Here is a 26,081-nt window from a genome sequence, read left to right on the forward strand (position 1 = left end):
GATTACAGTTTCCTTCTACATAGAAGATAACATTGGTGGAAAACTCTATTTTTAACATTTCTTCTTCTTTTTAATGAACTACCATAAATTAAATTAAGTCTAGCCAATAGTTCATTTTTTTCTGTACTAACACAGCATAGATGGTTTGTCCTTAGGGCTGGAAGTAAAGAGGTTATATTTTCTTTTCAGTTTTGACACTGTTTGCTATGAAATCATGTGCAATGTTACGAAGCAGGATGGAGCAAATATGTGATGTAGATGAAGCAGACTTCAATTTCTGTCTGCAATTTTTACATTCTTGTACAGATGATGAAATCTAAGTAGAATTCAGTTCTGTGGTAAATGAAGGTTTAATCTTGAATGTTTTCCTTATTTTTTCATTTGATTTACAGAATGTTGTTCCAGCTGAGGTGTCACTTGTTTGTGTAGTAAAGCCAGATGAATTTTGGGATAAGAAGGTTACACATTTCTGCTTTTGGAAAGAGAAAGATAGACTTGGCTTTGAGGTATGTTGAGCTTTTGTCTACTTCAGTCAAAAATACTGTTTCTAAAATCCTGATGTAATTGGATGGCAACTAAAGTGTCTTTAAAATAGCTGTATTCCTGATGCTTTGTGGATAACCTTAACAAACCGCTGTGGCTTTTTAACTTTTTCCATTTTTAATGAGATTTTCTTCATTGAGTATTCTTAACTTAAAAATGTGTGGCATTTAATTCTTTGCTTAGCAAGAAAATACATGTTGTGGGTGTTTTGAGTCAGAAACAGTTGAACGGGATTTAGTGTGAAATTTTTCATGACTTCTCTAATAGGCTGTAGAGATACATGGTGTATGGTGTCTCTCTATCAGCTGTAACCATTCTGACAAATACCTTGCTGGTGTTGCATGTATCTTCTCTGATTTTCTGAGTTCTTTGACATAGGAACAGGTTCTAGATTCCTTGCCAAATACAAGCTGACACTGTTCTGAGTTGAGGCAGAGTGTGTACGAGAGACTACAAGTTAATGTTAGCACTTCCCTTGTTATCTCTGTCTGGCAGGTTAATGGAAACCTCAGTTTTCCCTGTTTTTTTAGAAAATATCTGTGTCATCAAACTTTCCACTCATTTTTTAAACTAATCTTGTTTGAACTACAGCAAGCATGTAGCATGCAGCCCCGTCACAGTGCCTTTAATCAAAAACATGAGTGTGGCGGTGCCCACTTACATAAACTAGCATATTGTTTGGAGCCACATCCAAGATGACGATTTAAAAAGCCTCTGAACTAACCATCTGTACTCAAAAATATGATTTAAGAGCTGCTGGTTAGAAAGTGACTTAAGTTTGCAATATTCAGTTTCACACAGATCTTTCACAACATAAGGTAAATGTCAGAGTCCAGAGAGCAGCAGTAATAAAGGCAAAGCCCCTCTTTAGAAGATGCTACTGTGTGATTTAGGCTCTCTCTTCCCAGCTACACTCCTGTAAATAAAGTGTTTGGGTAAGTTCAGGAAGTCTTTGAAGTTGTGATATGGAAGTATGTGACATAGTAGCAGTTAATGTATATATGATGGGGTTGCTAGTTCAGAAGTTAGTGCTTCTAGAAGATTCTTCCTGGGTTTTTCTTTAACATGACTCAGCTAGAATGCATTTTTAGACAAATAAGCAGAAAGCTTACAGAAAATATATCAACAAAGCAAGGATAATTTTACATTATAATAAAAGGATTTTTTGTTTCACTTTAAGGTTTGGCTAGCTGTCATTAAATGATAATCCTTTAATTTAGTAATCTTAGTAATTTTATAAAGCATGTTCTGTGCTAGTAATCACGTTGGCATTGTTGGCATAGACTACTGGAATTATGTAACCAAACCTTTTGGTTTCTGTTACTTGGTTGCAGTTAGGAAAACTGTTTCAGTAAAAACAACCCACCTTCTCTGGGCTCCAAATATTTGTGTCACAGTCAGGAGTGTATCTTTCCTCTGTTCCAATATGTGTGCAGAACCCTGATAAGGCTATGGAAGGCTCCAACTCAGGCACAAATCTACAGCTGCATAATTTTGCATTACTGGCAGTAAAAACAAACAACACCCAACTCATGTTTTGGATCACAGGTTAGATCTGTGCAACTACTAGGGAAATTCAGGATTGGTTTTGCGCCAATGAAATAATTATGAACTAAAAATTGTGATTAAAATATGACATCTTTTTATTTACTTGGGTGTAGTCTCATTTTATTTGAAGTAAATGCTGTGTAACTGTAATTTCTAATGGGGCATCACATCTACCTCCTATTTCCTACTACCTGCTCTGTTCTTAATACGTTGCTTAATATTCCCATATGAAGCCATTAATCACAATGTCTTCCTTTTCAAAGGCAGAGATCCTCTGCTTCAGAGTGAGATGTGGTGATGATGAGTTGCAAAACACTGAAAGTAAATGTGGGAACTGAGATCAAACAGTACTGGGTGGATAAGTACAAAGAGGTGGGCTGATTCAGCTGAGTAAATGTTCATATCTTTATTTCTGGTTAGTATTAGTGTTGGTTTTGGACCTGCCTCAGGACAATTCCCATTTGTCCTCCAGCAGAACTTTCTTCTGTAACTTCATTCCTCCCTTATTAGCAATCAGTTCATGTGTTAATTGAAGCAGTTTTATCTGATCCTGTGCCATGCTTCATAGAGGAGAGTTGTCTGAATTGTTATAAAGCTGTCTTTCAGCTGAAATGCTGCACATATGACACTGTAATACATAAAACTGTTAATGCTTTAAAAGATTGAAGAACAGGATTTGAGTGTAAAAATGGCTGTGTTTTAGAGAGTTGGGAAGTGGTGCTTTTTGGTTTTTTATTAATATACTCTACATAGTAATGTGAAACAAATCACTCTTTTAGTAGATGTAGTGTGTTGTATTTGAGAGTGAGCTTTTCTTATGAGACCAATGAGTGTAACTGGAAGAAAAAACTTACCATAAAAATAAAAGAAATGTACAAATTTGTACACAGTGCAAAAATACCTGTAGATGGGTGGGATTATTTCACACATGTCAGTCATTTAAGGAACTTAGAGGAAAAATAATCTCTGAGCCTGATTTAGATACTAGATACTTTGAAAATCAGCTTGTCAGGATCAGGAAAGAAGAGGATGTGCTTGCTGTTCTTATCCTTGTGGAAATCAGGAAGCAAAATTTGAAATTTCACTGAGGATTTGGAGAATAGAAATTAAGTGCATGGGAAAAAAAAAGGAAAAAGAGAAAGGAAAAATTGGGTGGTAAACTACTATGAATTAGTTGAAAAAATTAGTGTGCAGCATAAGGATCTTTATAATCCTGAAGTCCAAAGTCTGAGTAGTTCTAAATGCTCCACACTTCTAATGTAGCAGCTGACAGCTCTAACTCTCTAGTAAAGAGTGTCAGAAATTTCTCACAGTAATTTATCTTGCAGCATCTACTCTGAAAAATCTCAAGTCTGTAATTTACCTTTTAAGAATTATGCTAATGAGCAGAGTTCTGCTCCACAGAATAAAGAATGAATAACACTTTGTAGAAAGTATCTAATTTTTGTCCATTTTTGGTTCAGTGTTTTAAGACCAGAATTTATAGCTTTCATGGACTTTCCTAAAAAGGCATATAGGAGTTCCAGTCAAAATTGTTTATTTAATTGCATCTCTGTTGTGTTTTGATATGGGAGGTGTCCGGTTATCTCGGCTGTTTGAGGGGCCTGGAAAGGCCCGAGGTGGCCTTGGGGCAGCCCGCGTATCGAAGGACGAGAAGAGGCTTCAGTTCTTCCTTCGGTTTTTATGTTTATTAATTGTTTATCTAAAAGATGTTCTTTCAGCCGAACAGAGATCTGCTCAGCAGTCAGCCATGAGCACACTGTCTGCCCTCCGGGGCAGCCACGTATCTTTATACCCATTGTTACGTGTACAATATTTATCATTTTTCCCCAATACCATTTATTCTTATTACTCGGTGCACTCTCAGTAATAACCAATCCAAAGGTGCCACCATCACCAAAGAAGACGGAGGAGAAGAAGAAGAAGAAGAAGAAGGACAGGACACACCCCAATTCCTCCATCTTACTTCTCTAAACTCCCCTGTACATAAATCCTAAACCCTGTGTCTCGCCCTCTAATTAGCTAATCTTTTCGCCATTCACCCCGGTGAAGTCCTCTTATCTTCATAAAGGTGTCGTCTCCCGTGTAGGGTCAAAGTCCTGCCACCAGACACTTCTGGCAACATTCCAGGACTCCCGGGCCCCCCAAGGGTGGTCTCGGTGGCTCAGCACCTCAGGATTGAGATCCTGAGATCCGACATCTCCCCCTTCTGTTTGCACCAAGAAAACCTCTTTTACAATCCGATTCATGACACCTGGGACGACAAGGATGAGGATTAGGAGAACTATTAAAACATAAAATCCTACCCTTAAAATTCTTCTCCAAATGGGAGAAATGTCAAAGAAATCTACCAGCTGATCAATCCATGATCCTTTGTCAGTTTTCCCTGTAATAGGTAAATTTACCCCATTGCCTATTGCAATGAATGAAAAGGATGATGCACCTAAGCATCATGAAACTCATGATCTCACTTTTGTGCAAAACCCTTGTTATGTTTTTCATTCAAGACCCCAAAGAGAAAACCCCCCAGAGTCTTTCGTTCCTCTTGTTTCTCTTTTGAGTTGTCCTTTGCAGTCTGAGTCCCGACTTTTGTCTGAGTATTCGTTTCTTCTTATATCTTGTTGAGGAAAATCGCTGCATAGTTGCAGACTCGTTACGAGATGACACTGTGGCTCTGCCGAACTGATCTGGCCTGTCGTGCACTTCGGTCATTCCCCCACGAGGTGGCGCTGTCACCGGCCTCCCTGGCTGGGGCGACTGCATGAACACAACTGCCTCTTTGTTCGGCCGATTGTCGCTGTTTGCAAGCTCACTTGAGACCGGGGTTACCTGGTTTTTGATTCAACTGACAATAGGGTTAGAACACACACGCCTCCCCAGGAGGGAAGAGGCTTGGACTCCACGAGGGTTTTTACCAAAGGCACCAAGTCTGGAGAGGGCCCCTCCTCGCCCAAGACGTTACCGGGGGTCTGGCCCGCCCGCGCTCTGCGCATGCGTGCTTTCCGAGCCGCTCCCTGTCTCTCCCGAGGTAATTTCTCCCTCTCCCTTTTTGTTCCACCTCTGAATTTTTCCCCTCGGTCTGCCCCTGACTCTGTCTCCTCCTCCTCCGACCCTGTGTCTATTTCTCCTTTTGCCGGTGCGAGCAGCCTCCCTCCCGCCGGCACCTGCGCCCGCCGCGTTCGGGCCGATCCGCGTCCCGGGTTTTTGCGTCACAACCGTGCGCCTCCTACGTCTCCGCATGGCAGCTTTCTGGGATTGCGCAATTTCCCCTATTTCGCTGCTTGGGTCAGACGCCCTGGCGTTGGTTTGTGACTTCTCCCCCGGGTTCTTGCGAGTTTTGTCCGCCGCGCGCGTTTCTGCTACCTTGCCGGCCCCCGGGGCGGCTGCTCCCCCCCGGCCCTGAGCTTAGCAAAGCCGTATCTGAACACGCGTCTCTTGTTTTTTCTTTACCTGCGCTCCCCGCCTGCTCCGCTGCAGCCTGGCCGCGAGAAAGCGCCTCCCCCGGTCCCTTCTCCCCCCCCTGCTCCCCCCTTTCTGCTCCTGAGTCCTCCATGCTCTCTGGAGTTTCTGGACGCTTTCGGGGTCTTCTGGGGTTTCTGGGTTTTGGGACCGGGTGTTTTAATATTATTTCCTGCCCTCTTTCCTCGAGAGCCCTTCCCCCCGGCTTCTTAAGGCCAGAGCTAATTTTTTTCCTGGAGCCTTGCTCCCCCCCTCCTTTGAGGGCCTCCCCCCAGATGTCTGCTGCATCTGTTGGTTTTCCTGGCAAAACCCCACTTCAAATAGCAGGCACGTTTCTGCCAGTGGGTAGTTTAGCCTTGCCCATAGCAATAATTGTTTTAATTCTTTCTTTGGAATTCCCTCTGTATATGTTTGTGTCACACCTTGTAAGGTGGACAAAATTTCCCGTTGTTCCTGGGAAAGTGTGCCCCCCATGTTCTTATTTCCGGGCTTTCTTACCAAGTCTTTCGTCAGGGCAGTCCGGAGGTCTCGGTCTCTGTCCAGCAGATCACGAGAGGTGGTCCCAGGGCGCCTTTCTGGTTCCGGTCCGGGCTGTTCTGCTACGAATTGTCTTCGGCAGAAACTGAGAGATGGATTCCTCAGTGACTGCTGTTTTTTGCAGACTCTGTTGGCTTTTTGTTTTCTTCTTCTCTCTGGTCTTCAGGGCTTTGAGGGTGCTGCCCCCCCCCGAAAGGTTGTGGTGGTTCATGTCCGCCCAGGGAACGCCAAGTGTCCGGTTTATCTCGGCTGTTTGAGGGGCCTGGAAAGGCCCGAGGTGGCCTTGGGGCAGCCCGCGTATCGAAGGACGAGAAGAGGCTTCAGTTCTTCCTTCGGTTTTTATGTTTATTAATTGTTTATCTAAAAGATGTTCTTTCAGCCAAACAGAGATCTGCTCAGCAGTCAGCCATGAGCACACTGTCTGCCCTCCGGGGCAGCCACGTATCTTTATACCCATTGTTACGTGTACAATATTTATCATTTTTCCCCAATACCATTTATTCTTATTACTCAGTGCACTCTCAGTAATAACCAATCCAAAGGTGCCACCATCACCAAAGAAGATGGAGGAGAAGAAGAAGAAGAAGGACAGGACACACCCCAATTCCTCCATCTTACTTCTCTAAACCCCCCTGTACATAAATCCTAAACCCTGTGTCTCGCCCTCTAATTAGCTAATCTTTTCGCCATTCACCCCGGTGAAGTCCTCTTATCTTCATAAAGGTGTCGTCTCCCGTGTAGGGTCAAAGTCCTGCCACCAGACACTTCTGGCAACATTCCAGGACTCCCGGGCCCCCCAAGGGTGGTCTCGGTGGCTCAGCACCTCAGGACTGAGATCCTGAGATCCGACAGGAGGCAGTGGGTTCTTGGGCAAATTAGGGAATTTTCTATGAGGAGCTGGGGCATGTAAGCCTGCATTTATGTCATATCCTGAATTCTGTCCAAAGAAAGAGTGTTGAAAAGTGCAAGAATGTTTGCCTACTTTCTCTTTTCTGGGATGTAGGAATGAGTGTGCTAATTATTGTGAGCACTGCAGGGTAAGGTGAGTGAGTGGGTAAAGCCACAAGTGAAGGAGGCAGTTCCTGGGAGTGGAGTTCATCTTGTGTTTATCAAGGTTCTGCCAACTGTTCTTGGGTTTCTAGTATGACAGATTTCTATGGCACTGGCTAGATAAATGTGGGATCTCAGGATCTGAGTCCTGGGATGCCGGGCCCCCGAGACCACCCTTGGGGGGCCCGGGAGTCCTGGAATGTTGCCAGAAGTGTCTGGTGGCAGGACTTTGACCCTACACGGGAGACGACACCTTTATGAAGATAAGAGGGCCTCACCGGGGTGAAGGGTGGAAAGATTAGCTAATTAGAGGGTGAGAAACAGGGTTTAGGATTTATGTACAGGGGGGTTTAGAGGAGTAAGATGGAGGAATTGGGGTGTGTCCTGCCCTCCTTCTTCTTCCTCCTCTCCTCCATCTTCTTTGGCCACGGTGGCACCTTTGGATTGGTTATTACTAAGAGTACACCGAGTTATAAGAATAGATGGTATTGGGGAAAAATGATAAATATTGTATACGTAACTAGGGGTATAAAGATACGTGGCGGTCCGGGGGACGGCAGAGTGTGCCCATGGCTGACTGCTGAGCAGATCTTTGTTCGGCTGAAAGAACATCTTTTAGATAAACAGTTAATAAACATAAAAACCGAAAGAAGAACTGAAGCCTCTTCTCGTCCTTCGATACGCGGGCTGCCCCAAGGCCACCCTGGGCCTTTTCAGGCCCCTAAAACAGCCGAGATAAACCGGACAGATAAATATTTACCTAGTGTTTCTTGGTGCAATGTGAAATAAAATGATCTTTGTTTAGATCAGTGTTCCATATTACACAAATAATACCCTATGCTACTCGGCGTTTAATCAAATAGTATTTTGAAAAATGGGTTGAAATTGTATTTGGCATCAAAAAATAGGATTATTCTCCTCAGGAAGAGTTAGTCTTTGCTTTACAGTTCTGTGGCAATGAAGATCATATTTAGATTGCACTTGTTTAAATTTTATATTCTCAAGGGACATGTGTATTGTTCTCTTTTGGAAAGTAACTACTCCTTTTCAGATTCAGTAGTGTGGCTGCTCTGATATTGCACACTTCAGGAAAAAGCTCCTTGTTACTGAAATTTTACAGCCTCCTGTTCTTAAGTAGCTCTTGGGTTTGACTCTGTAACATTTGTATTAAAGAGCTTTTTCATTTCTTCCCTTAAGAGAGAAAGTTCAGATGGATGTATTTAACAGTTTGGGGACACTTTTACATGTCCTCTTGAATATCTAGAATTCTTCTCTCATCTTGACTTCTGCCTCTATCTCCTTATAGATGATCAATGAAAATTACAGAAAACTGCACATGACATAGAGAGGTCAGCTTACTGCAAACTGTATTTAAAGCATTTTTATTACAAAAGATACATGTTGCATGAGTCAAAAACATGTATTTTCACTGCTGAGAAATAGAATTTTGCACTTAAGGCACAAGACTTTGCAGTCCATGTTTTTAGCTTTGTTATTCTTCTTTTGCTTGACGGCTTTTACAAAGGTTGTTTTGATTTTATTAAAAAATACAGCACTTCTACCATTCCCAAAGCACTGTTCTGAGTTATTCCTTTAAAGGCTTTCACAAGGATTTAGCAGGCCAGTACTGTACAGAGCAAATTTGCTGACTAGAGTAGAGCAAGGATGAGAGGTGCTACCACTGCTCCAGGTTTCAGAAAGAGCTGAGTGCAGATGGTGATTCTATGACTCTGGTCAGTAGCAAGCAGGACACGTTTGAAACCTGCTGCCCCTGTGAGCTTATTAGCTGTCCCTGTTGTCACAAGTGGGTGGATCAAGTGGGAAGGGAAGCAAAGATTAAAGGATTCAACAATTTATACTTTTTTTTCCCTGTTTTACCATCTGTCCGGATCTACTTGTTTCTCCCTTGGGAAATTTAAGCTCTTCATTTTAATATCCAGCTATAATCTGCTGTCCAAAGGCTTTTACTTTGGATTATGAAAGCTGCATTTTTCCCCCTTTTACTGGAATCAGCATAGTTTGACTTGGAAAAAAAAAAGAAAACAAAAAATCATTTCAATTGCAAGCAAACAGGGTTATTTCTGTTTTTACAGCTGTAAATTAGCTTATCTTTACCTGTGGTAATATGTTGAAGGGTGAAATTCAAAAGCAAGAATGAAACACTAATTCATAAGGGACAACTTTTTCTTGGATGTGGTATTTTGATGTCTATTTTCACAAAAAGTCAATTATAATTACTCTGTTCGGATTTTGAAACATTTTGGAAACCTGACAGCAGAAGGTGAGCTGAGCTTAAAGTAGAATTCAGATCTGTAAAAGTGAAGTGTCTTCTCACTCTCCACATTGCATTTTCAACATTTTTTTCTTCTTTGGCTTTTGGTCTGTGTACTTATTGGCTATTAATCTATAGTAGCTGATTTACTAATTTAAAGCATGTAGAGGATGTTAGGTTAGCACTGCCACTAGTTCAGGTTTAGAGCAAGAGCTAAATTCTGTTTAGGAGCCTTCATTTCTGCCACAACCTAGTAAAAAATTCAAATGTTTTCTTATATTGTGAAAAGTATACAGAGGATTTTAGCAGCTAGCCCAGTGAACAGTCAATAAACAGTTTAAGAAGTGGTTTTTATATGAGGAACCCAGAGAGAATGAATGGGTTTGGAAATAATGCTTTAAGTAACAACAAGGTTTATTAATGAGGTGGAAGTTTTATTTTTCAGAGTTTTTCTAATAAGATCTAGAAAATTTGGGTTTTGACCAAATCTCTTTTCTGGGTGTTTATTGTCAGAAGATTTTTTTTTAATATGGTTAAAATATTTTTTGTGCAGGCTTTGCTCTTTCAGAATTTTTTTATTTTAAAAAACATCTCCCTAGTGGAAGTTTGAGGGCTATCCCTTGCCCACTCCCCTTCCTGAAGGATCTCAGTTTAAAAAAATCTGAAATAAGTGGTCTCAATGCAGTCCATCTATTTTGTCTGGCTACTTGGGTCTTTTCAGAACTTGTATTTCAGTTATGAGAACCAGCTGCCCTGTTTGCTTTAGTTCCCATACCAGAATGTCCATACCAAATTGGTTTTCATTTTAATGAACTCATAGAGATGAATCTTAAAAATTACCTAAACTATTTAGTGTGCCAAAAGAAGGAAGAACAAAGGTTTGGTTTTTTTTTCTCCTTCTTTCCTGGATGTAGAATCCTCTGGGGTTTGGGCTGGTTACTGGCATTACCTAGAGAAACTACTAGCCAATTCCATTTACAGCAGCCATGTACCATTAAGAGTACAGGACAATAGTGTGTATTTGGATGTTGCTGAAAGGTTTTCCTCTGCAATAATAGACCATTTGTTTGGAGCTACTCTGAATTCTGTAGTTTCAGTATCTGCAGGGAAATGGAGCTGGAATAGAAGTCTCTAGTTAGTTCTTTCCACATATTCTTGTGCCCTGCAAGAGTATGTGGATGGTTTGATGGGTTATAGAAATTTTCTTTTCTTTTTTTCTTTTGTTTCTGGTTATATATTGCCAATCTGCCTGCTTCAATAGAGAGATTGTTTTTGGTTTTTTTTCCACAAGAGTTATTCCAGGCATAGCATGTCATTCATCAAAGCAAGCTGTGCTGCCAACTTCGGGTTTAGGCTTATATGAATAAGGCTCATTCAGGAGCCTCTAGAATGCAGAAATGAAGGCCAGAATTTAGTTTTCCACCTAGCAGTGGACCTGTGTTTTCCTGTATGCCCTGATGTAGCTGATGAACTAGATTTGTCTCCTGGGTGAACGACTCAGGCTTTTAAGCATATTAAATTTGAATTTTTGACTACTCATAGAAAGAGTATGATTGATCCAACTTTTGCTGAACGTATTTGCACAGTAAATGCAGGCACTTAACTTTTATGGCACAAACTCACCTCTGGGACTGAAAGTATTGCCAGAGAGGGGTGAAAATACTGAGTGCTTTGCAGTATGATAGCCTGCTACTATAGTCACTTGAAATAGATGGTGTGGTATATGACTTAATCAAAGGATCAGCTTCCAGCAGGATAACAGATATCCAGGGAACACATTGCTTTTTCCCACTATAAACAGATAAGGTGGTAGAGATGATGCACTTACAGGATTATGCATGAGGCATACACTGCATGTCAGAATTACCTGTCTGGTTGAGGCCCACGTAAATTGTAAACAGCCGTATTTCATTTAAACATTCAGCAGTAAAGTCTGAATCACAGAATGATCTGCTCAGTATCTCTGGGCACACTTCTCAGATACTTAAGGAAAGTATGAGCATTACCTACAAGTGACCTCTTTTATTGTTGCAGGTTATTTTAGTATCTGCTAACAAGCTGACACGATATATAGAACCATGCCAACTAACAGAAGATTTTGGAGGAACTCTCACCTATGATCACATGGATTGGCTGAATAAGAGGCTGGTTAGTTATCTGTATTTTGGGGTTCAGGGGTTTTTTAATGTCTCCTTCTTGAACCCTGAAATTTTTGTTCGTGTAGGAACTGCAAAGCGTGTAGGAAATGGTCACATGTGTAGTTGTGCAGTTCACTTACATGAATAGTCTTGTGGTAAATAACACTGCCTTTACTCAGGGGATGATAAAGCTAATGTCATCAATTTGTTGAACTACTTGTTCCTTAACAAAGCTGTTTTAGTAACACTAACTCTAGAAGAGCCTGAGTCTATGGTATAGTTGCTATAAAGGGAAATTGGCTGCTGTGGGAGAAGATACCTGGACTCTTGCAGATGCTCCTGGTTTTCTCTTAGGTCTTGGTTCCTGTGGTTTTAAGCTGTCCTAAACCAAAACCTCTGTCATTGCAGTTTCCCCAGCAGACCATGAAGCAGTAAATGTCCAGGAGCAGCTACACCTTTTAATTATTAATCAACATAAATTTAATCAGCACAAATTTTTAAGCAACTGTTGGTGTGCATAGCTCCCCAGAATGTTCCTAATCTTTTCTTCATTGATACTTGCTTTTCAATTATTTAAATTGAATTTTCAAATTAATCTTCATTGACACAGCGTGTTCCCTTCCTGTATAATCTGTTCTTAGAATGTGTGTCTCCATCTAGGATCTCCAGGTGTGTTGCAACGGCACCTGCTTTCCTCTGAAATTTGAAGTAGTCCTACATAAGGAAAGTTCATTGGCAAGCTATTGATTAATAATTTAATAACAACAAAAATACCTGGAAGTAACTGTGCATGTCATGTAAGACACCCAGCCATGCTCAGTTCTGTTAAAAAGCAAAACCAGCCCTCAGAAATCAGGTACAGAGGAATTGTCTGAACACTGCACAGTGTCTTCACGTACAGGTGTTGTCTGAGATCAGAAACCCCTGAGTTCAATGAAACTGAAGAGGGTATTTTACTCTATATAATCTTTCTAAATAATATAACACATTTTTCTTTTATTTTAGTTATTCATTACAATATGGTCCATTTTAATAGTGAGTAGAAGCTGGAATCTTTACAGAATTATTTTAATCCTTCCAAGTAAGCTGGCCAGTAGTTGTGTAACATGCCTTGATTCTGTTATATTATTAAAGGCTTAAATGAAGAGTAAATGTCCCTAAGATTTTACAGGTTTTGCAGATATCTCAATTTTTTTCAGTATTCCTTATATTCAGTGTAATATTTACTATTTCCCTAAGGAGTCATAGTGCTCTTACGTGTTCTGTGAACAAAACTTTTTCTGTTGTTTCCTCCCTACCATCTGAATGCTGGGAAATAATTACACTGTATAGAGACTGAAGTATACTAATGGAACTGCTGAATAAACTTGCACCGATGCCTTCAGTACACCTGCCTAAAATTATTTCTTAAATTAAAATTTATTAATTTCTTAAATTCCTCTTATTTAGGTATTTGAAAAGTTCACTAAAGAATCAACGTCTTTACTGGATGAGCTTGCTTTAATTAACAATGGAAGTGATAAAGGAAATCAACAAGAGAGAGAGAGGTATGTGATTCACTTTTTGAAATCAAAGCTTTTGGATTATAAAATTTCATTTGAACTCCAGAAAAATACTGAAAAAATTATATTCCTTAAATACCTTGAAATGTGTAAAGAAATTCTAAACCTATATAATGTAGACTTACAAAGTACGTGAGGGTGTATGTAGATGGATGCTCATTCAACTGATTACATGCACCTCCTCTTGTGCTTTGATTTAATGAGTTAAAAAAGTGAGGACTTCACTAACTGGGAAAAAGCCCTAGTCTTTTAAGACCCAGTTCCAGCCTTACCTGAAGTTTTTAGTGCTATTGTAATACAAATTTTAATAATGTGTTTTTTTTGTTTTTTTTCCAAAGATCAATAGATTTGAACTTCCTTCCATCAGTTGATCCTGAGACGGTATTGCAGACAGGTACAGTAAGTCAGAAAATTAGAATGTTGGTCAGTAAAGTGCATAATTCATTTTAGGCCCCAAGTGGAAGCATAGAGGGCACAGTTGTTATCTTAGCTCTCTTCACAATGTAAGGAGCTTATTGGCTAATTTAATCTTTGGGTTAAAAAAAGTGATGCTAAGAAATAGAAGAACTCCAAACATGTCTTTTTAAGTACTTTTTTTATAATCTCACTAACATCTTTACAATATTACCATTTTAATTTTTGGAATGCTTTGTTTCTAGCTGATGTCAATATATTTGCCTTATAGAATAGATTAATCTCAGTAGCCACCAAATGGTTACAATACAGAAAACATTTTCCTGCACAATTCTGACAATTTACATCAATCTAATTCTGGTCTGATCATCTATCAGAAAAGTGGAGCATACGTGGCTTCTTGGACTCTCCATTCAGCATTGAATGAGTTGGGATGCTTTAACAGGTTGGGTTTAGGGTGAATTTCCTATTTGCAATAAAGTACAATAGTCTATTGATTTGGACTGGATTTTTGTTTTTTAATTTGTGTTTTTGTGGAATAAGTAATGCATAGTGTTAGGTGGTGATCAGAGTCTGAGTGCTTAGAATTTTTACCTTATAGCCTCCTAAAGGTAATGTGTGGATCACATGAAATTTTTATCATAGTGGCTTTATGTGCCCTCTGTGTAAAAATTCAGCTCATCTAGATGTGTGATAATACTGGTTTGAGTTAAAATATGGAACAAAAATGTCTTACTCTAGTCTTTGAAGTTTTGAAACATGAAGTGTCTGTAGGCAGTGTCGCTAGATTTCAGCCTAATTGTGTATCCGTGTCTAATAAAGATCTTTGTACAAAACACCACTTCAATTTTGTGTAAGCAGATGGCTCCTTAGCCCATTAGTCTATATGCATTCTGTGATTTCTTAATTCTGGTAATGAATGTTTTTTGGTAGTAAGAAGTTTCATAACTTCCATGGGACTGGATGATCCTTATGGCTCCTTTCCAGCTCAGCATATTCTGTGGCTAAATCACGGGAGTTTTGAGGCACCCTTTCTCTGTTAGAGTCGCTGTACTGAAAGGCTGAGAAAAAGAGAGATTAAACTCTCCCCAATTAAATTCTTATCTCCTAAGGACAGTTGTGAACAGAGGGTTTAGATAAAAGGCTGCTGTCTTCCATAACCACAGGTACTGTTCTTTTCACAAGCTCCAAATCCATATATATGGATCTATGGTTCATAGAATTTGATAAGAACTTAGTTTGAAAAGATGGTTTTGCCTGGGAAAATGGTGATCATTTGCTGCTGAAACAATACAATAAAATTTCAAAATTACCTCAGTAGAACAAACTTGTAAAAGCCAAAGTCTGTTTGCTCTGCAGCTATCTGTGCCTATCTGTGGAGTGTTACAAAGATGAAATCCAAGATGTTTGTGCTATAGTACAGCAAAATGTATTTGAATTCTTAAGACATTTTCATTTCATAGTAATATATGCTGAGTAATTTAAAGTTGTTTGCTGCAATCTTCAAAGCCCTTGGCATTTTGAATGTCTCAATAATAGCAGTTGAACTTAGACTTTTGCTTCTGTATTTTCCTTGAGGAATTACTATTACTCAAGTAGTAGGTTTTTTCTTTTAGTGAACTGTGGTGTTACCACATTGAGACCTGCAGAACTAATGATCTCCAACTGGCACGTTTTCACTTTCACACTAACATGTCTTCAGTGACCAAACACTGTTTTATTTTAACTGGTTCTCTGAGCTTTTGAGGAGCAAATTGATGGTCTGGGTTTACTTGTAGTGTTGTGTTTACATACTGAGAATTTCAACACAACAATAAGATTCTTCAAACAGTTTAGGCAAAAGATTAAATAGTCCAAATACACTTTTTTTGTGTATATGAGAGTCACTGCATTCTAGAGAATCTGTACCCTGATATGATGCTTAAGAGCACAAAGAAAAGGGCAAGACAGGTGAGAACAGAATACTGAAAAATTAGTTATTATTCAGCTTCACACTCTATAAAGGAGTTGTTCTTGCTGTAAAAATTCTGAAAGACAACAGAGAAATTATATAGTTAGATTTTTAGTGCCTCCAGAGCATTCATTCAATATAAGAACGTGAATTGTTTGAGAGAAATACTTTGGATGCTACTCACCATTTTGAAGTAAATCAGAATACTTCAGAGTAGTTTCAAAATCAGGATTGTGCTTTCAATTTTCCTTACATTAATCAATGCTGTTGTCAATTTGAATGTTAGTCACAATATCTTTTTTATATATCTGAAATATACCACATTTCTTTTTCTCTGTTGTGTGACTGATCCAGTCCCACAAACTGTGACCAAAGCTCTGCATGAAATTATATCATTAAATGTGCCCAATGTTTGAAAGATCATTAGCTGCAAAAATGCACTGCTGATGGTTTAAAGCAGGCAGGCTTACTACTAATTTTTGTGGGTTTTTTCTTTGAATCTGGATTAACCAGGACATTCTGTGTATTCCTGAAGGTCACGAGTTGCTGTCGGAGCTGCAGCAGCGTCGGTTCAACGGGTCCGACGGAGGGGTCTCCTGGTCTCCCATGGACGATGAGCTGCTGGCCCAGCCCCAGGTGATGAAGCTCCTGGACTCCCTCAGGGAGCAGTACACCCGCTACCAGGAGGTTTGTAGGCAGCGCAGCAAGCGCACACAGCTGGAGGAGATCCAGCAGAAGGTAATGCAGGTAAGCTTGCGGCTCTGCTTGAGTGCAGTGAGCTGGTTTTGAGCTCAAGTCTCAGACTGTGATTTCTGCAAAAATGAGGGGAGACCTTCATGCCTCCCCTCACTTCACAAATGTCAGTGTGCTGGTTTCACACAGTGCTTTACATTGTGGCTGCCGCAGTGACATTCCAAAGGCTGTTCTGATACGTGGAGGTTGCTATAAATGTGCTCTCGTGCTTTGGGGCAGTCCCTTTGCTGGGCACTGTGGCAGTGCATGGCTGCATTGCTGGAGGTGCAAATGCCTGCCCTGCTGGCAAAGAGAGGAACACCTTTGCCTGAACATCAACTCGGCTTTGCTTCCCCTGCCCACAGCATTTAAAGTTCCTGTTACTGAAGATAAGCCATTATTTATTCCTTTATTTGTCTGATACTTGGTGGTTTAACCTAAGCTGAAGTGCTTAAACTGTCTGCATTTCAGGAACACCCTGAAAAGAATGAATATCAACTTCCTAATCAATTGCATGTTAAAGGTCATGATGAACTGGCTTGGTCCTTTGGAAACAGCCATGTAATTAGCACTTCCAACATTTTCACAGCAGAGTCTCAGTAGAGAAAATCAAGGAAATGGAATTAATTTATTCATCTTGTGTTTATCACTTGAAATTAGATTTGTGTATTTTTAAGATTCTATATAGTTTGAATATGCAGAAAATTGAATAGATAATTGCTTTTAGCCTTTCAACATTGGCATTTCTAATGCATAAGAGGGGTGGATGTCGAGTACTTGCACTTTACAGCATCGTAGATATGGGTAAAAATAAAAACTAATCAATTTTGTGATGTCTAGCATTGAAATTAGAAATCTGCTGAGGAGATAATTTTAATTTCTATAGCAATTTGATTACTGTAAAAAAATCTAAAAAGCAGATGTCATTTGTTGATATATTGAGCTGGAAGTATTAAAAATATATGAGAGATTAATATAATCCTATATAGAGCATATCAGCACAGCTGTGGATATAATCAGGTGAAGTTTCTTTCCTGTGTTTAAGTTTTAGTGGTTGAATAAGATGTGATTTTTATAGTACTTTGGCAAACTGACATTGTTAATGCATTTAAGTAGAATAGTTTACTATTACTCAGCCTCATTTTGCAATATTTGTAGTAGGAATAGTTACTTGTTTGCTGTGTGTACACTACAGAGATGTTACCTGGCAAGTGAACTGAGTTTCAGTACACAGGAAGAATGTGTTCTGCTCTTTTGCCAAATGAATCAGCTTTTTTTAAAGTGTGTTTTAAAGCTTTCTAAATGGCATACAAATGTTTGAGAAAAACTTACTAAATCTGGGAAATTATTTCATTTATTTTGGGCTTGCAGCAAAAAATTAGGCTAATAGAAAGAGTTAAAGGCTAAAAGTAGGAAGCTAATGATGCACAGAAGGAAGCCAGTAGAGGCAAAGTGCCATGGAATTTATTTTGACAAAATAAACAGAAGTTGCCATATAACAGTACTTGCAGTACTTTAATTGGAGTGGGTGTTTTTCCCTGGTGTTGCTGGGGTTTTTTTGGTACGTGTTTTAATCTTCTGCTAGCTTTCTTTACAGCTACATTCATATTTTATTATTTATATACCATCTTATATTGCTAACCACTCCTGGATTGCTTTTGTGTTCCTGTTTCAGTTTCACTATTTGCAGCTTGTCCTTACTGTGGCATGCTTAGTTCTTACTCCTCTCTCAAAGCCCTCTTAGTTCAAAACCAATTTTCTCCATTATGCCTTCAATATCCTACCCTCTCTTTTGAATTACCCCTTTTACTTCTGTTCCAAGGTTTTGTTTCCCTCTCTTTTGTCTTTAATTTTGTAATGTAAAGGGTGCAGTGATTGTCAGATGTTTTGTAATAAGCAGTTTTTCTAAATGCTGCTTATTATTGTAACTCTGTAGGCTAGGATAAACTCTGGCTTTGTCCCTCCTTAGGCAGAGGTGTTAATTACTGTTTCTAATCTTGATTCACAAAAATAACTGTGACCTCTTGCAGTAGTCTTGTCATTAATGATTTTAAAGTTTATTTTATGAAAATTACATCACATTTTTCTGCATGTCCCCTAGTAATTCTTCCCTCCTCAGTTTAGGCATCTGTCACAAGAGCAGCCATGTGCTGGCCTAAGCATTTGCAGCGTCAATGCAGAAGTTGCTGGAAACTTGCAATGGGGAGGTGGTCTTGGCCAGATAGGGCAACTGCTAAGCAGTGGCCTTGTCCACTGTTTCAGATTTGCATGAGAACTGTCATTTCCGTGTGGAAGTTTTCCAGGCCACTGTGACCTCAGAGGGGGACATTGGGTCCCTTCACTTCTAGGTCAGTTCCATATTTAACCCATAACAGCTGTGCAGAGGTGCTGAGCACAACAGGAAGTTTCTCTTTAAACAGAAAGAACCTGCATCTGTAGAGTCCTAATTTGTCCTAGAAATGACAAAAAAAAAGGCAAGGAAGACTGAGAGCGCTTTTGGAGCAATGAATTTATGCTCTGAAACAGTGCTTTGGCATGGGGCAAAAAAGGGCAGTGGGAAGGCAGATACGTAATGACTCAGAGATGGAGTGAATTGAGGAGCCTTCTGTAATGATGATTGTTCTTGATTGCTGTTTCAGGGCAGTCTAGCAGCACTAGGAAAATGGTCCAATTAGTCCCTGTTTCATTTGTCTTCGTGGTTGTGGGGTTACATTGTGTATTGTATTATGTTTCCTGAAAATATGTGTGAAGCTGTTTTGTGATTGATGTTTAAACAAAACTAACATTAAAGACGGGAAGCTGGCTTCCTATGCCTTTTTATTAAGGTTCAGAATCTAGAGGTATTCCTGCATTTCCCTACTTCAGGACTCCAGTACTAAGTGACTTCTGCACTTGGTTTCATTGCATCAATGTCTGTGTTCCAGATATTTAAAAATTTATCAGGGAATTTTTCCATAGATATCATCTGATAATTCAGATTTGTGTAAAGAAAACAAAATTTGAGACATTCTGCTTTGCTTTGATATTTGCTTTAATATTTACATGAAAAAATACTTTCAAAATAATAATAAAAGAAATCCAATACTGTAGTCCAAAGTTGTGACCCTGCAAAGACAAATTCCATGAGATGTGGCTACAAAAACTCAGTAACAGGTTTCTGTTATTTGAGTAGAGCAAGTTGGTGTGTAAGTTTAATTGTAAAATAAGTATGTATCCTCTACTTGAATGTTAGTTTATTCAGCAAAAAAAGGAGAAAGCTCTCAGGTGTGAAGCTGAATACAGCTGTACCTTGTAATCACTTTGGTAAAAAAAATTTCTGGTTTGAGCACAAGACATCCATTAGCATTGTGTTTTGAGCTCTTTTATTGACAAGAGATATGAAATGACAATTGTCTATTTGAGAAATCTTGTCATAGCTGCCACCTGTTTTCATGAAGCTGACATGCTAAGGTTAATGAAAAGTAGTTTCTACTTAAGAATTTGAAGAATGTGAATGGATTCACCAACAAGATTTTTACAGCGCTAAAAAGATGTTTTGTCATAAACATGTTTTTTAAAATTTCTGGTTGTGTTACAAAATTCTGCTTATACCAGTCTTTGTGTAATTCATTTGCTACTTTGTTTTTATCATCTTTGTCTTTCTGACAGGTTGTCAATTGGCTTGAAGGACCTGGATCAGAACAGCTAAGAACCCAGTGGGGAATAGGAGATTCCATTAGAGCTTCACAAGCTTTGCAACAGAAGCATGAAGAGATTGAGAGTCAGCACAGTGTGAGATTTCCCATACCCTTTTCAAGTATCAAAATAGTTCTAAATACATGTAGTTATGAGCAATGTATTTTGGTTATGAATATCTAGGAATTTTGCACAGTGCATGATGTTCTGAGTTACAGAGGAAATTATCCAAGCAGTTATAGAACTAATATGGTCATATTATATCTATTTGCATTTTTTTCCCATTGTAGAAAAATGCAGATTTCTATCTGTGATTTTTCTTGGCTTTAGTATGTTACAGCAGTTCTTAAATTTTCATGTAGAGTAGAAAGGATAAGTTTGCATTTTCCTCTCTGCCAAAATGTCTGACAAGTCCTGCACTTCTCAGGTGACTAACTTCATGTTTTTGTCTCTATTAGACTACACTTAGCAGTAGCTGAAACTGACTTAAGACTTTCATTGATCAAGATTTTAGATATACTTTATGTTCATAATGAAATCATGGAGATGCTATTTTGTAACTACACTAACTTGATGCCTGTGCTTCTAATTTTGAATACTTCCTAAGCTTCAATAGAATTTTGTCTTTCCATCAGATGATTATCTATAATTAGGTTATGAATATTCAGTGCTCCCAAAGGGAGTTTTGCTCACAGTGCTGTTCACCTCTTCTGACTTTCCTTGATGTAGACACTGGCAATTCTGTCCACTTTTCCCAAGTTCTGTTTGCAGTAATGGCAATGAAAATAGTCACTGGGTTATCATTTTTTGGATGTAATTTAAGGGGAAAAAAAACCTCCCCAAACCTTTAGTCTGAGAAGCACAGCACCCTAGACAACTCTAGTTGTACTGACTGCACCTTCAGTGAGGATGGTTTCCTTGCTGGATGCAGCAGTGTAGGTGTCTGTTAAGTAAATCCCATCTCCTCTCTCTTGTCATTGCTTCAGGCTCTTCAGGGATTGTGGAAATCAGTACCTTCTGAAGGGTAAAACATCATGAAGTTGAAAACCTAATTGGAAAGGGGAAAAAAACCCCACAAACACCCGAGACTACCTACTTTGTCGATAAAAATAAATTGTAGTGTCTTTTAGTTATATTGGTATTTCAGACTGGAAAGAGAAAACAAGACTGAATGTACTTTGTTTTCACTTGGATATCTGTAATAGAGAGCTGTGATTTAGCTGGGGCTAAATGCAGTCCTTGAAATCATTGAAATCCCACTGAAGTTTGCAGGCTGCCCTACAGTGAGCTGAAGCACTGGCAGCATGGAACACAACCTGGTTCGCAGGTGCTGGCAGGAGTTTGCAGAAATAACAGTCAGAAAAAATATTTTCTTTTACATCAAAAGGAGTAATTGGCAGACCACTGTCCTACCTTACATTTAGATGCCTGTTCAGAGATTAAGACTATTTTTTGTCAACAGTGCTAGAAATATGCGCTTTGCCTTTTCTTTTGATTTTTAGTGTATGCTTCCTCTTTCATTGTTTTCCTGGCTTTTCTCCTAATAATTTAATTGACAGTTTGTATGCTTGCTTTCTTTCATCACCTTCTGTTTAATGTTGATTATAGTATTTTGAAGAGACTTGCAAAAATGTTTGATTTGTTTTGAAGATACTTTTTTACTTCAATTTACTCTGAAGTGACAAAAATAATTTCTACAGGGTGCATTTTTGTTTGGTTTTTTTGTGGGAAGAGGGTGGTTGGATTTTGGGGCGGTTTTAATTTTCTGCTAGTTTTATTCATGAGCAATACACTGGAACTATGGTTTTTGAGCAGGTCTGTGCTCCCATGGGTTTGAGCTGTCACATACAACTGTGCCTAAGTTCTCCCATGAAAAAGATGAGAAACACACTTTTTATACCTGGTTTGCTGGTATCTTAATTTTACTGATAGCTTGATCAAAATAAACTACTGCAACTCTAATGCTAAAAATAAAAACTGAAAAAAAGAAACAAAACCCAAAATCCCTAACCATATTAATCTATTTTTTTACTCCTCATATTATAGTTTTTATGTCACATTTAGCTGGACTTGTATGTTCAATGTTAAAGAGCTGATTTTGTGAACTGATTGTGCTGAATCTATGTATCTACAGTACACGTCGCAATGGAAGATGTTTTCACATTATGTCATCATAGTTGCCCCTTTTGGGACTGATGAGAAATTTATTCTGCTCTTAAATTTTTGACTGATTGCTAATTTAACTTTCTCATTGCTTTCTCTTTGTTCTCCTCCTTGCTCTTTTCATACTCTTTTTTTTCTGTGAGCAGATGGTAGAGGCAGCTCTGGGAGAAAAGAAAAAAAAGTTCAGAAAATGGATATTTATACTCCATTTTACATGATTTGGAAATAAATGATGCAAAAGCTGAAGACATAATTTACAAAATTCTAAACATCCCAATAGGAGCGAGACAAGAATACAAATTAAATCAAATATTGTAGGCCAATAGATGGTGCTGTTCCATAGAAATGCATAGGACACTTCAAGGTCAAAATTAGAGCTGTTGAGCAAACACATTTTGGTTTACAGGCATCTCAGTCATGGAAGATGTGAATGTGATCTGGATGTATCAAGTTGTTTTTAAATCTCACCAAATTGTTAAATATTTGAACTATTTTCCTCTGCAAATACACCAACAGGACAACATAACTAAATCTTATGTATGTATTCAGTGATCAAGCCATGTGAAAAACAAATCTACGAATTTGAGTTAAGTAGTATAAAGCTTTCCTTAAATAAGGATCATTTTGAAGTTTCTGTGCCAGGATTCTCTTTTGTTCAGAAGACAGAGATTACTGCTGTCAGTAGATAGTACTCTCAGATAGAGAATACTGCTGTCAACAGCAGCATTTTTCCAAAATTTGTAAGGAAATTATTGCTAGTTTCAGTCATGTCACTGAAAGTAACACGTGGATGGTCCTGTGAACAGCTTTTTATAATAGCTGGTCACTTGGCAAAAAATGATCTTTTGTTTCAGTAAACCAGTACAGACATTTAAGCACTAGAAATTTGTTTTAAAATAGTGAAATTCCACTTTTGGTGGAAGTTTGTGCTGGAACTCAGAGCCACACATTGAACTCTTCCCATCTTTCTGCACTAAGATTTTTATGCTACAATGTGTGTATTAACATCTACTAAGCACTCTATTGAGAGTTGCTTTGAAATCAGGAATATTTTTTTCTTCCCTGTGAGATAGTGCAATCTTTAATAACCTCCTCTTTCAATCTGATTATTTATTAACCTTCAGTTGGGTGTGTATACCATTTAAGGGCAATAAAATTATATTTGGCATTTTTAATTCTTTATCTTCTTGTGTTTCTAGGAGTGGTTTGCTGTTTATGTTGAGCTTAATCAGCAGATAGCAGCTCTTCTAAATGCAGGGGATGAGGAGGACCTTGTGGAATTGAAAGCATTGCAGCAACAGCTGAGTGATGTATGTTACAGGCAGGCCAGTCAGCTGGAATTCAGGCAGAACCTATTACAAGCAGCACTTGAATTCCACAGTGTTGCCCAGGATGTAAGTGTTTCTTTTTAATTTTCTTTAAGGCACTGTCAATAAATTAGTGCATTGGTATTGTAAATGTTGACTACATTGGAAAAATGCTCAGGGAGATGAGGGGAAATATCATGTCACTTGGAAAATTCTGTAAGTCATCATTTACTGTAATTGAGATGCTGAGAAAACTGGCTCCCCCTTGTTTTAGGAGGGAAGTACTTTGTAATATGTCTTACATTTCAGTAGAGTTTGAAATAAAAGGGTTACTAGTTGAAAAGTTACTTTTTTGCCCCTCTTTTTAATTTAGGGGCATATGCATTAATTGAACTGCAATCTTGATTTTCATTTCCTCTAGCTGCAAAGAGAAATTTGAAAATGACAAATTTCCAAACATTTAGAATATTTTAGAACCAACCATCTGAAGCTCAAACTTCTTTTTAAATATCAGCATTTATGTTCTTACATTTTAGTTGTCTCAGCAATTGGATGGTTTACTAGGAATGTTGTGTGTGGATGTAGCACCAGCAGATGGAGCATCAATTCAACAAACATTGAAACTTCTGGAAGAGAAATTAAAAAGTGTTGGTAAGCAAGATATTTCTGCAGTTCAGACACACACATTCTAGTAAGTGCATTACAGAGGGAAGAAAGAGTAATCCCTTTTAAAAAATCACCAAAAAAGCAAGGGGAAAAGATCTTATGACTTCTGATTCCTCACTATGTAATGTTTCACTGAGTTACTTTGGGCTGGCTTTTGTCTGGGGAAGTGATCTGGAACTGTTCTTTTAAAGATGTTTTACATCCAATATATATATTTGTTATATGCCATTATCATGCATTTCATCTGTAAACAAACTTCTTTGCCCCATTAATCTTCTTTAGTGACTTAGGATTATAATGCTTAGATGATCTTTTTGTCTCCAGAACTGACACATTGATGATTAAGGTTTTATCCCCTCACTTTTAGAATACTTGTGCTGGGTGTTTTGCAGTGACTTTGAATGTATATGTTAATAAATGGCACATTGAAGGTTGTTACACTGTCAAGCACATGGCATTATTTCATTTGGAAGGGGTCTACAGTGATCAGCTTGTTCATTAAGTTGTGGGAGAAAGAGCTGCAAAGAAAAATAATTTATGGCAGAAGTAGGTATGATTGGAATATAAGAGTTGGATGCATAAATGAGATTTTCCTTCAGGAAAAAAGATAGTAAAGCTGCCAAATAAGAGATGTAACAGCAGATCCCAAGGGCTGACAAATTTCAGTGTAGAAAATTGTATCAGCCATATCAGATGTATTATAAAGTAGTAACTTGTGCCAGCAGTGGAAGAACACTTAGGTTACAACTGCTTAGCAGGGATAAATATTTTAGGAATTATCTAACTGTGTGGATGAAAGACACTAATTAGCTATGTATATGCTGAAAAGCTGACATGCTGTCAACTTCTATTCCTTTTCTTGTTATCTGCTAGGTCATAAAATAGCAAAGCCTTAGTTCTTTGTTAATACAGACAAATGCTCACTCAAATGAGAGTTGGACAGGGTGGTGAAGGACATAGTAATGTCCTTGTCATTTTCCAGGTTCTAGTCTTGATCTGTGTGTGATTCTGTTTGCTCCATTGAGGAGAAAACCCACCGAAATTCCGAGTGATCACTGACCTATTTTTTTTCTCATTCTCTTATTAGACTTAGGCTTGCAAGGCTTGCGTGAGAAAGGTCAAAGTCTTCTTGATCAGATATCTAACCAGGCATCATGGGCCTATGGGAAGGATGTAACCATTGAAAACAAAGAAAATGTGGACCATATCCAAGGAGTGATGGAGGATATGCAGCTAAGAAAACAAAGGTAAGAACAACAATTCGAGTCATTAAGATTTTTGTGTGTTATCAAGTCACTTTTTATACAATTTAGTTTGTTGTAAAGAGCCCATTTTGTTTTATGTTCATTAAAGGGATGTATTACAACTGTAATTTATATTTGTAGTATATTTGAATGGGACAGAAACTTCCCTGACTAATCTGTTGTAGTGTATTCCTAAAAACAAGCACCTTTTCTATTTTGGTACTGGATGGAGTACTTGAATGCTTTCCTGTCCTTGTAAATGTCAGAAATTATACATTCCTTTTATATGGAGTTATGAAAATATGCAAGAGGTGGCTTTTACATGTTAGCAGTTTGAGATAGGAGTATAATGTAATTACAGTAGTGGTGATGGGTGTAATATTATGTATTAAACAGCCTTGTTTGTCCTCTTTATCACAAGCTCTGTCCCTTGAGTATGGTATTTTCATTTCTGAAGATAGGAAGACAAATGAGGTGGCATTGGAGGGTACAAAATGGAGGCTCAGATTTCAGAAGAGCAGATGATGGGATACAGGACCATACAGTCACCCCAGGACATGGGGTTTGAATTTTAGGAAACCATATAGAGTGAGGGATGAGGTTGGGAAAAGTGTTGGAGGGAGCTGAATTTGTAAGAAACATGGATTTTGCCATCATCCTCTTCCTCCAAAATTTGATTATTTGTACTTAAATATGTAGTAGTACTGGATTGTTTTGTAGTACTGCCTTTTTTTCTACTGAACAGTGTGAAAGAATTAGAAGCTATTGCCAGTAATAGTGCTGGAAGCCCTGAGACCATGTAATACTGTCCATAGAAATG

At 38.6% G+C, this 26,081-nt stretch overlaps 1 protein-coding gene across 6 annotated transcripts in view; it reads left to right on the forward strand.

Moving 5' to 3' along the window:
* SESTD1 (SEC14 and spectrin domain containing 1) overlaps positions 1-26,081 on the forward strand; it is a 54,412-nt gene that overhangs the window by 20,033 nt on the left and 8,298 nt on the right. For 5 of the 6 annotated variants that reach the window (XM_074548379.1, XM_074548381.1, XM_074548383.1 and 2 more), the window contains 9 exons: positions 393-506; positions 11,444-11,557; positions 12,997-13,094; positions 13,448-13,503; positions 16,010-16,221; positions 19,855-19,977; positions 23,244-23,438; positions 23,888-24,002; positions 25,105-25,264. In XM_074548379.1, the coding sequence (XP_074404480.1) occupies positions 393-506; positions 11,444-11,557; positions 12,997-13,094; positions 13,448-13,503; positions 16,010-16,221; positions 19,855-19,977; positions 23,244-23,438; positions 23,888-24,002; positions 25,105-25,264 (1,187 nt within the window). The remainder of the gene's footprint in view (positions 1-392; positions 507-11,443; positions 11,558-12,996; positions 13,095-13,447; positions 13,504-16,009; positions 16,222-19,854; positions 19,978-23,243; positions 23,439-23,887; positions 24,003-25,104; positions 25,265-26,081) is intronic. The other variant, XM_074548384.1, reaches the window with a different exon arrangement.

The sequence above is a fragment of the Zonotrichia albicollis genome, chromosome 10 (genome assembly GCF_047830755.1).
Source record: "Zonotrichia albicollis isolate bZonAlb1 chromosome 10, bZonAlb1.hap1, whole genome shotgun sequence".
Taxonomy (NCBI): domain Eukaryota; kingdom Metazoa; phylum Chordata; class Aves; order Passeriformes; family Passerellidae; genus Zonotrichia; species Zonotrichia albicollis.